We start from the raw sequence: 13,108 nt of genomic DNA on the forward strand, positions 1-13,108 counted from the left end.
TCGACATACATGCTTAGGGCGGTATATGCTTACTGCACTTAATTCTAGAAATGTGTTGGGAATTTCCAAGACCCAATGGAGGCCATCAGTTGAAGGAAATAAGGCAACGGGGCCTTCAATCCCGTAGCCTTTTTTTTGTTTCTATGTGTTTTAGCTCCTTTTGCCTAAAATAAAATATCCTCACCTAGCATAGTAACACATTATTTGAAGAGGAGGTTGTGACGAGGACGGAGGAAAACGCAACCTGAATGACCATGTCCTCGAAAGATTCTATGACAGTATACGTGGAAGAAGGAGCTTCAGAGGGAATGTTATCTAAACCAGGTCGGAGATTATCATAGTGGCATGCTTATGGGATCCACAACTTCGTTTAAATTAGTTGTATTTAAGATTTGCTAAATATTTCAAAGCGCTGTGCGGTCCTCGTGAGATAGGCTTTGGAAGTGATACCATTAATTGGCTGCGTACGATGCGATGCTCCTGCTAACGGGGTGGGCTTAGCGAAAGTGTCATACAGGGTCAAGATATTGTGGGTATAATGCTGCTTATGGCCTTCAGATGATTTCCACTGAGTCTGGAAAATTTGTAATACATCTCTGAAATTAGGTGTGGCAAGCATATAAGCCAAGAGAGAATAAACATCAATATTTCATTTTTTCCTATTAAGCGCACTATAGATACGAATTGGTTCTGCAATGAGACCTCGTAATATTTTTTAAATCCTACTCATTTCTAACATTACATATTTCTGAATTTATTCGGCATAGCGACACACTAGTATAATCATTGTGTTGTAAAAATATATGCTGTAACGTTAGAGTTAAAATTGAGGAATGTGTAAGCGGCTAAATATAAAATTCAATACACAAAAAGATGCACTTACAAGAAAAAAAGATACTGTATAAACAATTATAAAAGTTTTCTGTTTACATGGTCCTCTCTGTGCATCATTTTCAAGAGAGATGTCACCCCCTCAAAAAGACATACTGCCGCAGTTTGCAGAGATCTCACCGTAAAATTGATCGCTGGCTCATCGAGAAGCCGTTCGGAGACAAGGGACACATGCGTGGCGGCCACACCTTGACCAGTAATGTAGAGCGCATTACTGCTGTAGTATGAGAACTTGTGGTAGAAGTCCAGTATTGCCAAGTAGGTGTCGTCTGCTGCCTGTTCGTCATCCGTGGTATAGTTGCCGGCTGCGTCGTATGAATAACCTGACCCTGCCGGTGCGTCTAGAAAAAGTAAATTGGCGACCTGCATGCGAACCAACAATAAAAATAAAGGAATGTCAATTCTTGTTGCCCCTATTAAACTCAGGTTTATACGTGTCTTGCAAAAACCTTAGTACAGTTTTGTAACGATGCTTTTCTTTCTTTAGAAACCAATTAAAACAGACCTTCGGGCGTTGTTGTGCGCTAATTATTCATTTTGCTTTTTTAGGCGTTATTTGAATGCTATATAAGTGCTTCCCGATTTTAAAGCTCTTTCTTAATCTCTGCAAAAAGAAAAAACAACCTAATATTTACATTCGTGTGGTATTGTAATTTTGAAGTAATGAAATTTGCTAAACTGCATTTCTTGCAAGCTTTCTTTTTGTCGTATATTTCAGTAGCCGTTGCTATTTATATAACTATACAACCTAACGACAATATAACCTAACGTTATTCAGGGGGAGTTACACATTTTATCTTCCATCGGTAGCTATTATGGTTCCTGTAAATTGTTGTGTTATCATTGAGTGGCTTCGGGCAACATTACGCCTAGTCTATAAGGCAAGCAAACTCTCGATACAGGATACAGAGCGGAACTTTCCTTGTTCCAGCTGAAGTCGTTGGGCACAAGAAGCTGTCCATTGTCCACGACGCGGAAAGGACCATGTTCCATCATTAGTGTGAGCATGGAACTACACCCTGGTCCGCCATTAACCCATATGATAAGCGGATCCAGGCTCGCCTTCTTTGTTTGGCTTTCCGCAAACCTGCATTAAATGACAAAGCCAAACTTTCATCAGAGTAGCATTACTTCAGCACGACTGATGTTGTTTTAAATCAAAACAACCACAGACTATCCGCACACTCGATGAAATCTGAGTCAGATTTTGACATTGGTGTATAATATATACCTTTTTGCTTTAGCGACATGGCATGTCAGATAGCAGCGATCATCAGTCTACGAGTGGCTTGGTTTATATATAGTAGGAGTATTTCCACCTGTTAACCTCATTTACTGAGGCAGCGAAAATAACAGCCAAGTGGAGTTTTATCATCTACCTCGTGCATCTGTCAACATATCATTTCACCATGCTTCTCTAGTAAACATAATTAACACATGCCGAAGTGCTGTGCCGAGTGATTCAGAATGACAACGACGGCAAAAAATTAAATCTTGCTACTTCACTGTCAAAATGTGGTCCCTTAATAACCTCCTATACACTCTTCTTTTTGCTTATATTCACCGCACGTTTCCTCATAGCTTGTGACCCAACTGCCTTTCCTCACTATGCGTTTCGCTCGAGTTGTACACAAAGCCATATACTCTTGTGTAGTCGACATGAAATATATGCAATAAACTGTGCATAATCAGGGAATAAACCGGCTATGTCTGTTGCGATACTTTGACCGTGTCGAAAACGCATGTCTCATGTAAACATTTGGCTTATTCGTGCTCAACATTTCCTCAGCAGTGGTCATACGACGCATAAGATTCGGAAACGTTGACGTTCACATCGCATGCGGTGATTCTGGGTATTTCTATCGACCGCTTCATCTCCCGTGCTCTAAGTTTGTTGAGCACTCTTTCCCTCACATTTGGGCGCGTCAAGAGCTGGCGGCTATGTACACTTGCTGGGAAAATATAGCTTTTAGTCCGACATCACCATGTGCGACAACGACTTCCAGTTCTTATCTTATTAGTCCAGAATTAAGCAAAACATTGTAGAAGAAAGAAAATAAACTCATATGCCAAACATGCGTCTAACTTTACCACAAGAAACTCGGTGTTTTGAACAAAATAAGCATGTTTCAAGACGCTTTATAAATACAGAAGTTGACATTTTAAAAATCTAAACTTTTTTTGGCACAACAAAAATGAAAAAAAACCACTCAGCGGATAATGTAGCATGGCCGATTCCCGATACTTTAGGCATCAAGGGGCTAGAAGAGCGCGATAGTCTCTATTTAGACCAATCTTAAACATTTGAAATACTTTATTGACATCTCTATCAGTGCCCCTGAAGACAGAGTTTTTGTCATGCATGACAGGATCGTTTTCTGAACATGGTCGCGATGAGTAAATAGGCTCGAGTTATCGATTCAAGTACGCCGACAAAGATTATATAGGCGTCAGCGGCGATTAAAAGCAATTACCCCTGTCTGTAAAATCGAAAGAGTGCCCGGATAGCTACCGCTCGCAACAGAAAATTCGGCGACAGCACAGGCCGCATAAACAATTCAAGGCATACTGAAAAAGGTAATTTGGGAGCGACATGTATAATTAGCATCAGTTGTTTTAACAGTTTAGAGGTCCCTACTTTAAACCCTGAGAGGGAAAAATCTGTGGGGTTTGTGCAGGTGGATTGCTTATGATTTAAAAGATAACCATTAAAATAAGGCGTTGAAGGCTGTCATAATTGAGCTGAGTTCAGTTCTTGAACACTTTTTATAGTCATTGCAGTTCGAAATATTTAACGTGAAAAAATGCCGTCTTTACTTCACTCATTTCAAATTTATAAAATGGCGCAGCTCTCATTTACAATACAGCAAATACAAAAGCCGTTTGTCTATTTTATACCGTAGTCGTAGGAAATGTGATTTACTCTATAAAGCTGAACTAACCAACTCTACTTTAAATACGTGCATTGCAGGAAGGCACACTTAAAATAGAAAAAAAAATATTCTTGACTTTAACCATTTCGAAATGCATTCGTTTCCGGGAGAGAAAGTCTTAAACGATCTTCAATTTAAAAATTTCATGTTCGCCCTTCAATTAAAGAGCAAGTGTTGTAATTAGTCGTTTCATCATTGACCTCTGTAACGTACATAATGTCTGCCGCCCTGTAGAAATCATCTGGACATATCACGCTGAGGTATTTAATATGACCAATAAAGTGACCTATAATCTACAAATATAACCTAGAAAATGACCTTAATTGTATTTCTCGCTGGTGCCACATTTAACCGCCTGTCTGAGAAAGTCACTAAGATTTGTTTTCAAATTTTCGTCTCCCTCACCCTCAGAACCTATTCCTCATTACACCCCTACTATACCTCAATTCTGCTGCTATCTCGAGGCAAGGCCAAGTTTATTATCTGTGTGTTACCAGTGACCCATCATCATGTAGCTGAAATTTGTAAAAAAAGCTCGTACGGATTAGCGCGGTAATTAAATACTGAAGCTATTTCCCAATCAAAACTTCATTATCCCTTTACTACGCATTTGTTAACTATCAGTTGAACTGCGCTATCTCATATTAAGGTAACGCCCACCATATCCATCTCTAGCCTTTATTAAAACTTCAAAAACAAGTCCCCCACATGCGCATCATAACTTCTTCCAAGATACTTTGTTGGGCGAGTTGGTACACATTCATTATTAATTTATCTTGTCATTGTTCTTTGTGTTCGCGCTGTTTAAATTAATCATAACCTCTACCCCTGGAATGTCTCTCTCCCGCATTCTGATCAGAGATTTAAACGTTCTACCTATCTTGGCTTTTTTATATTTACAACATTGGTATGCTATTTTTTTATATTCTTCATCATTAACTCCAGCTAAGTATATTTTCACCCGGCATGACCATAAGCAACAACTTCACACGTTTTGCGCTGCGTAATAATTAACTGTTACTACCTAAGTTCAGAACTAACTACAGGAAATGATGCCCTCATTTTTCATCCATATCATTTTCAAATTCTTTGAACTCATGACATCAAACAAACTAATACGCTTTCTTTGCTCAAAGTCAAATTAAAGGTTTTGCTTCCTATAATGTGTGATTTTCATTATATTTATTCTCTGTATCACAGCATCAGTGAGCGTTTTATTTTATCTTGTCCTGCATTATATTCATCATCATCATCATCATCATCATCATCATCATCATCATCATCATCATCATCATCATCATCATCATCATCATCATCATCATCATCAGCCTGACTATACCCCCTGCAGGGTGAAGGCCTCTCCCATATTTCTCCACTTAACCCGGTGCATTATATTGTTTGCACTTAAATATTTGTGTAACTCCTACTACACTGTGTATCTATTTATTTATTTTTTGTCTATGTTGCTTAAGAATATATGTATATTTCTATTTAGTTGCTTATTGAAATCTACTTATATGGGAGTTCCCGCCCACGGTCTTCTACCATGGAACCTCTTGCTGTATATGTTCGTATATCTTTTCTTGGATTAAATAATAAACCTGAAACTTCAACTTCAACCATCTGTTGGCAGTTAGAAAAAAAAAAAAAAAACTCTTGATATATGGTTTCCAATTCTACTACCACCGATATGCGTATCTTGGGAAGCACAACCTTAAATTGCGGCGCCATAAATTGAGATAAAAGCCCCCAGTTACTCTCTGACTGTCACTCATAGTAAAGCAATAGCCTCTTTAATACCTTTCTCCTTAAGTGCTAATACTTTTCTTCTTACCAGGGCAGCAAATAGTGAACTGTTCAAGTGACAGCCGCCCTGCTTTTCGCCGACAGCTACTAACGCTGCACCAATACGAAACGCAGCTCTAGGAGGTTGTCAGAAGTTATTTGAAAAAGAAAACAAAAGACAAGAACCCAAACTACTTCGTTTTTTCAGACTGTACAGGATAAAAATGATTGAGCAGAGTCCGCCAATAAGCTCTGTCGCTTGTAGTGTTCGTAAAAACCACGTGTAGCAATAATGGCGCACCCGTAATGATAGATCTGTTAGTATAACGCAATTATATATAAAAAAAAAAACAATTTAAGGCCAGAAGCCTTTCGGCACCTCCATGCATTATAAACACAAGCCAAGGCTTGAACTGGTGCCGAAAAATAACAGAGTTGGCCCTCTATAGCGCCACTTAACTTACCAATAGTGAAGCCTCTTGTTCGGTCCAGCGTTCAAGAATCCTGAGTACTGTTTGAAAGAGGGCTTGACGGAAAGCCCTGGAAGAGATCTAATTTCGTCTTGAGCAGGTCCCTGGCCGGACACCGTGGACGTTGCAGCTATGCCCGCAAAGAAGATAAAAAGTGCCGTTGACCTCATTTTCGTGCTTTGGTTACTTTCTGCGGAAAAGGAGGACAACGTTCACAGTAAGCAAGAGAATAATTGATTAGGCATTTTCATACTGAGCGCACTACAAGCTGCACTGTTTAACAAAGTTCCCATTTTCTCCTCCACGGAGAAAGGTCTGGGAAATTTCGCGCATTTTAACGTGACTGTGGTACAACGTTTATTTGTCGAGAAGCCTGGGCTTAAAACGAAATTCTCTAATTGAATGGTTAAGCAGGTGACGACATCGCGGGTCATGTCATTTTTTTTTTTATTTTCCATCGCAAAGTGTCCCTTTAGAACGACACACACTTTTTCTGAAAACAAGAATTGAAGTAGAAATCATATCGCGGAGTTTTAGGCTGTACGCGGGCTACATAGAACAGTAGGGCACTTGCCCAAAATGATTGTTTAGGTGCTTTGTGCGACCGCCTAATACACTACAGTGTCGGCAGGGAATTTTAAATTTCAGTTCCACAGACGAAATTATAATAAATAATTATCACTGTAACTTACCTCAACTAATTCGCACAGTTAGGTACCGCTACTACAAAGCCCTACTCGCAATAATTAACGCTAAATGTTAGGCCTGCTGAATAGCAACAATGATACTAATTACATGGGAACAGTACAACATCCAATCTTAAAGGGGCGCAATGAGGGTGCCTGTCAAAGATATATAAAGGGGACCATTCTAAGTAAGGAAGGAAAATAAAGAAAGGAGAGTAATCCAAGGTCTAATGGAGAGCGCACACTTAGATCTCCTCTTCGTTCTTCCTTTTCCTCGCCCTGCACGAGTCTTCTTTATCTCCGTAACAATATCATATAACTGATCGATCTCAGCCTTCAATGGACGGCTATAGATTGCTACTAACTTTTGTAGTGTGGTTATAGTGAGTAATAGAGGTTTACCCTCCCGTTGGTGGTGCGTCCTTCAATGATTGTGAAGCTACTGCGAATACGTTCAGGGTGCATTATTGAGCACAATAATCAGCGAATTAGCATGACCTAATTTTCAGACATGGAGCGAAATTTTCTTCTCAAACTTATCCTGTGTTCACAGAAATAAGTCGGAGTGCAATTTTAAACCATTGACGCTTTAACAAATTATAAAGAATTCCAAACCTGACAACCAAAAGCTACGGATGTAATAATTGTTATTGTTACGTAAAAAATACACGAAGGACTTCTGTTTACGAAATAGTTACTCCGACATTTTGGAACTTTGTGTATTTTAGGAAGCTGACAGTATGATTTATCACTGTGCGTCTTTTGAAGCCTTTATTTTGACTACGTCATCATTAGTACCAAAAAGAAAACGCCAAACAAACGCTGCGTGGTTTAAATGAAAAACCACAAAAACTCCAATGCACTTGCATAGCTCAAGGAAGTTTTTGTGAACAAATATTCAGCTTAACTGGTATTCATTTCAATGCAGCACTGCACAAATGAGTAACTTAAAGAGCGACCCTTCGTAAATGTCATCTGCTAGCCCAAATTAAAAATTGTGAAGACATTTCCTTTGTTTTGCTATTATTTATTTATTTATTGATACCTCAAATGCCCCTGGTGGGGTATTACATGAGGGGTGGGCTGTTACAGTTCATTGGCGAGTCTTTCAATGAATGCTTTGAAGTGTGCTGGATGAGCGTGATGAACTGCGTCGGCAGGAAGGCGATTCCAGTCCTTTGCTGTCTGGACGAAAAAAGCATTTAGATGTGCAGTGGTATTTGCGGATGGTGGGTATACTACTTTATTGTGGTTAAGTCGATGGGATACGCGGTGACAAGGCATGATGGCACAGTTTCCTAGTGATGAATGGTAAAATTTATGAAAAAGGCGCAGCCGGGCTATTTTGCGGCATGATTGGAGGGAAAGGAGATTAGATTTTGTCTTCAAATCAGTAACACTTGAGTGATATGAGTAGTCTGAATGAATGAACCTTGCTGCACGATTTTGGATGGATTCGAGGGTGAGGGAAAGGTTAGACTGGTGAGGGTCCCAAACTGCGCATGCGTATTCCAGTTTGGGACGGACGAGTGTTAAATAGGTCAGCAGTTTGACAGAAGGAGGTGAAAGTCGCAAGTTACGGCGTAAAAAACCAAGCGTGCGATTGGCGTCTTTAGCAATGTTAGAGACGCCATCACCACCCCCAACAAATATATGTGTAGGATAATGAAAAAAAAATAATTTCATACTCTTTCGTGTATTCAAGCAGTTGTATAAATATGCTGCCACATTGTGACTTGCTTATATGCACTGTAAAAATAGGTATCTCTGCACGCGTCCTGCACACTAGGAAATTAAACATTTTCCTCATTATCCCATTTTGAAAAATTTCCTTTCCGTGAGTCCATAAATATCATTTCACAATCCATTGCAATCTGAAAATGACAGAAACAGAGAGACGAGATTCTGAACAGTGAAACAGATGGTGTTAAGCTTACGAAGCTATAAAAATGTATGTGGAACTGTATTGGCACAATGTTAAGCAAAGCAGTAGGAAACTATCGTTGCATGAAGAGCGACAGCCATCGCTCAAAATTAGCGCCGCTCTTTCCCAAATAGCACCACGGGCATTGTTACTACCACATAAAGGCTCTTAATGGCCGCAGTGAGTTCAGTTACTTACTTTTGCGTTAAATATCAAGCGCTTCCAACTTTCGTTTTGCAGCCTGACAGCAGTGCGAAAGTTTGCTATTTGTGTATGCACACAATGACAGACCGAAAAGATGCATTCGACCATTCTCCTTGAAAAAGGCTTATTATAAGAAACCTGAGAAACAACTGCCTGTAAATTATGTGCGGCTCCGAAGGAAGCAGTAGAAAATGGCTATCGATCAGATTCACTGAATGGGGTACTGTAACCAGTCCTATCGCACAGGGAGCTCTTTTTTCACATTACTTCCACTGAACGTGCCCGTGGCGGCCGGAAGTCCACGCTACGAACTTGAAACTCAGTACCTTTAAATTACAGCCAACTTGTGGCCATAGTGTACGAATGGCGTCCATAAATACCTTGCGCTTCAAAGTTTGTAAAACTGAAAGTAAAGTAAACTTTAGATTCACTTTATTACACTTTTTCCTCTTTGCCAGCTCAAAGGTCTAAAATTCATTACAATTGAAAGTGCAGGATAAAAGAAAAATAAATATTCTTGGACATGGTAGTACAATAAACCTGAATGCAGATTACACATTGAGTGCATCTACAGCAGAATGCTTTTGAATTAAAGGTGTAGTAAACTTCATGTCGGAAGTGTTGTCCTTAGTTGGCGTAAAAATCTTACGCACCTTTGATGCCACCCGGAGAAATGTTATGAGTAGCAATGACTTCTCGTGACGCCCGGAAGTCTTCAATGCATTGTTAGAGTATAAAAATATGAAAAAGCGGTTGGAACGCCACAGCAATCACACGTGACAGGGACGTCTATGATCGTTTTAGATGTCTAAACTAGCGTGTACATTTGATGCACAGTTTCACTTTATGAATAAAGAGCGAATCCGCAATATCTACCTTTAAACAATCCGTAGAAGGAGCACAAGGCAAAAATATGAAGTCGCTCAATTCCAGGGTGAAATATACTCACTTCTTTCGTTTTGCTCGATTCCACTTCCACGATCTGTGTGCAGACGATTAGTGCAACATTAGCTTCATACCGAATAAGCTCGCACGCTGATAAGACCAATACAATAGCGGTCTGATAAGGCTGGGCGATATGGGGTATCTACTGGTTCTTGGTGTCGCAAACATATCAGCCATCATTATCTACACACTGACCGTGATTCTCATCGCAGTCATATTTCTGAGTTTGCTCGATCAGCCAGCAATTGTACTCGAATTCGGAAGGTCTCAGGAAAAACGTTCATCCACTCGAGCCGAGCCTACGGTTACTTTCGTCATCTGAAAAGAGATATGCAAACCAACCAATAACATCGTATAAAAAACATTGACCATAACGAAATAAACACTATTTTTCCAGCTCAATGTTTTTTAACTCTTCTTTTCCACAACGTGCACAAAAAAGCATACAATGTTTTCTTAGGAGTCATTTTCGGTAAGCTATAGGCAATCAGCTATAGATTACCTATTTAGATGTACGATAAATATTTCATGTTTGCGCTGACATATTTAGGCAGGCTGCTCTTCCGTAAGCATCGTAAGCTATTTCTAGGGTAATGAGCATTCTTTGAAATGAACCCTGTTTACCTCAGAGAATAAGAAAAATGTTTTCAGTCGCCGCATTTTTCAGATATTTGCTTTGTAGTTTTTGCATAGTAGTAATACACTGTTCAGTAAGTTCGTTCGAGCTTCTTTTTTATTATCCTATGGTGTACTCATCAGCAGATTTGATTCCCGCTCTTTTGAATTCGCTCTGTGATATATTTACTTTAGTTAGTGCCGGTACAGTGACGAATTCCAGTATAGACAAATCTATGAATACAGTGCTACAAGAAAGCGCCGAAAGCGTTTAAATTTGCCAGCAACTCCTCATTAAAACAGGCGAGCCAATTGTTGGACGTCCTTTAGCAGAAAAATACAACCCAACCAGTTATACCGCACAAATACCTCGCTATTTGAAATAAAAATTATTTTACTTGCATCCCTGATTCATGATCCAGAGCGAGCATAGAGTTTGCTTCCAGATTTCAGAAACAGATAGTACTCATGTACAGAGCACGGCACATGCCATTCACGAACGTTCTTCTTTTATGCTGCTCTTACAGGCATATGCAGCCGCTGTAGTTCGTGCCTAAAAGTCGCATTTTTTTTAAGAAAGTGAAAGTGAAAGTTTATTAGCTTTAACATATTTACAAAGTGCATAAAAATACAGACGAGGGTCCCATAGTCAGAAGACTGCACCGGGACCCTCGATAGATCACTACAACAAAATAAATAATAACAGCAAAGTTACCGAAAGGTTATAATATACAAAACATGGCAAATCAGTATTTTTACACAAAAACAAGGCACTAACACAGGTATTAGACATAAAAATATAAAACATCAGCAATTCAACAAATATTCCTGCAAGCTATTCTTAAATGTGGGCAAGGACATATAAGTTTTACGTGTTAAAGGTAATGAGTTCCAGAATGAAATGGCTGCAAAAGATCTCGTCATTGTTCCATAATTAGTACGAACTTTCGGGAGTAGTAAATTGTTATTTGCTGCAAATCTTGTAGAGTTATAGTTCGAAAGTAGTAGCGGATTAACAGACTTGAAATGCAAGCTGCCATTCAATAGCTTAAAGAACGCGATTACAAGGTGATACTAAATGAGCTGGTGGACTGATAAGATATGATGTTCATGTATAGGGACTAAGTGCTGGAAATGTATGAGGAAATAAGTGCTGGAGGTGATAATGCGGATAGCCTGATTTTTTACATACTCTGCAGACGATAAATGGCAGTTGTAAGTATTTCCCCAAACGGAATAAAATTTTGATATTGATAATTTTAATAATTTTGATTGATAATGGACCAGCTTCGCGCCCTTGTACTATATAAATATCACAGCTTTCTGTACACAGCGCGCACTCCGTCTACATTTGGTCTTTTCACTACGTCCAGGTTATAGACTGCAAACCGAAACTTGCGGCCATTATGGTCACCATTAGCCCGACAACACATCCAACATGATGAGGATCTTCACATAGGACAGCACAAGTTGTTGGCTACAAACGCAGCAATACGCGTACCTAAGCGTTCAGCAGCTCGTCCCTCTGATTTTAATACGCAACTATTAATAAACTCAACACTAAAGGTTACGTAACACTGTTGTGATAATAAAGGTTAATGATCCAAAACCAAACGCTCATTTTGTTTTTCGATTACAATGCGTCGCATTTAATTTCCAAGAAAACAAGATGCAGTTATTGGTGCGTATCTTTGAATATAATGGTTAAACTTTGAAGCTGCGATGTATAAATCTCAGTGCAATGTTCTTGTTGCATAAATATTATTTCAATCAATATTTCTAGATAAAATGAGATTCATTCGATACCAAAAGCAGCATTTGAGCGTGATAAAACTTTTTCAATAGTTTTTGCCACGAGATTAAACCTGTTGACGTCAGGATCGGGCAACAACTTTGTCATCCTGGCTGAAAGTGAATTACGGAGAGGTATAGGCTTTAGTAGTCCTTATACTCACGCACTCACTCGCAAACACACACACACACACACACACACACACACACACACACACACACACACACACACACACACACACACACACACACACACACACACACACACACACACACACACACACGCACACTCACGCACACACACACACACACACACACACACGCACGCACGCTTAACTGTGAAGGCACTGGACGGTAAATACACAAACACGTAGAAGAGAAGCGATCTGTACTAGCAATAAGTTTCGCACTCTCAATTTTCATCTGAGCTCAGTTTGAGCTCCATATTCTGCTTCAAAATTGTCGAATCAGCTAACCCAAAACTTTCCATTTATTAAAACACAGGAACATGCACGCACACGCAACATAAGCATAAAGCTGCCATGATTATCCGTAGACTACTATCAAAACCTCCCGATTATGACAATGACTGAACTCATTATTTGTCACTATTTTCCTTCATATACAATCCATTTGCGATGAAACTGGCGCCTTTGTCATTGAACCGCGCTATTATATATATGCATGTGACTTCTAAATTATTGCTAAGCGCCTTTTTCAAGCACGCCGAATTGCATTGCTCCGCAAAAGCAGTAAATCGTAAATCGCCTACATGCTGAGGTTTTAACGTTAAGCACTCATTGTGATGTCACTGGCAGAACTGGCCCCTCCACCTGCACCAAGACGTTCCTATTTGCATTTAAA

The 13,108-nt window shown here is 39.5% G+C and overlaps 1 protein-coding gene across 1 annotated transcript in view; it reads right to left on the minus strand.

Moving 5' to 3' along the window:
* The window catches only part of LOC146181676 (lysosomal protective protein-like), an 80,382-nt gene extending 70,457 nt beyond the window's left edge, over positions 1-9,925 (minus strand). Inside the window, exons 1-4 of the mRNA XM_084575530.1 lie at positions 9,843-9,925; positions 6,074-6,269; positions 1,792-1,978; positions 1,012-1,254 (exon numbers count right to left, since the gene is read on the minus strand). Coding sequence (XP_084431656.1) covers positions 1,012-1,254; positions 1,792-1,978; positions 6,074-6,249 — 606 coding nt within the window. The 5' untranslated portion in view covers positions 6,250-6,269; positions 9,843-9,925. The remainder of the gene's footprint in view (positions 1-1,011; positions 1,255-1,791; positions 1,979-6,073; positions 6,270-9,842) is intronic.
* Positions 9,926-13,108: the final 3,183 nt, after the last annotated feature.

The sequence above is a fragment of the Amblyomma maculatum genome, chromosome 8 (genome assembly GCF_055883805.1).
Source record: "Amblyomma maculatum isolate TAMU_Amacu chromosome 8, ASM5588380v1, whole genome shotgun sequence".
In the NCBI taxonomy this organism is placed as follows: Eukaryota; Metazoa; Arthropoda; class Arachnida; order Ixodida; family Ixodidae; genus Amblyomma; species Amblyomma maculatum.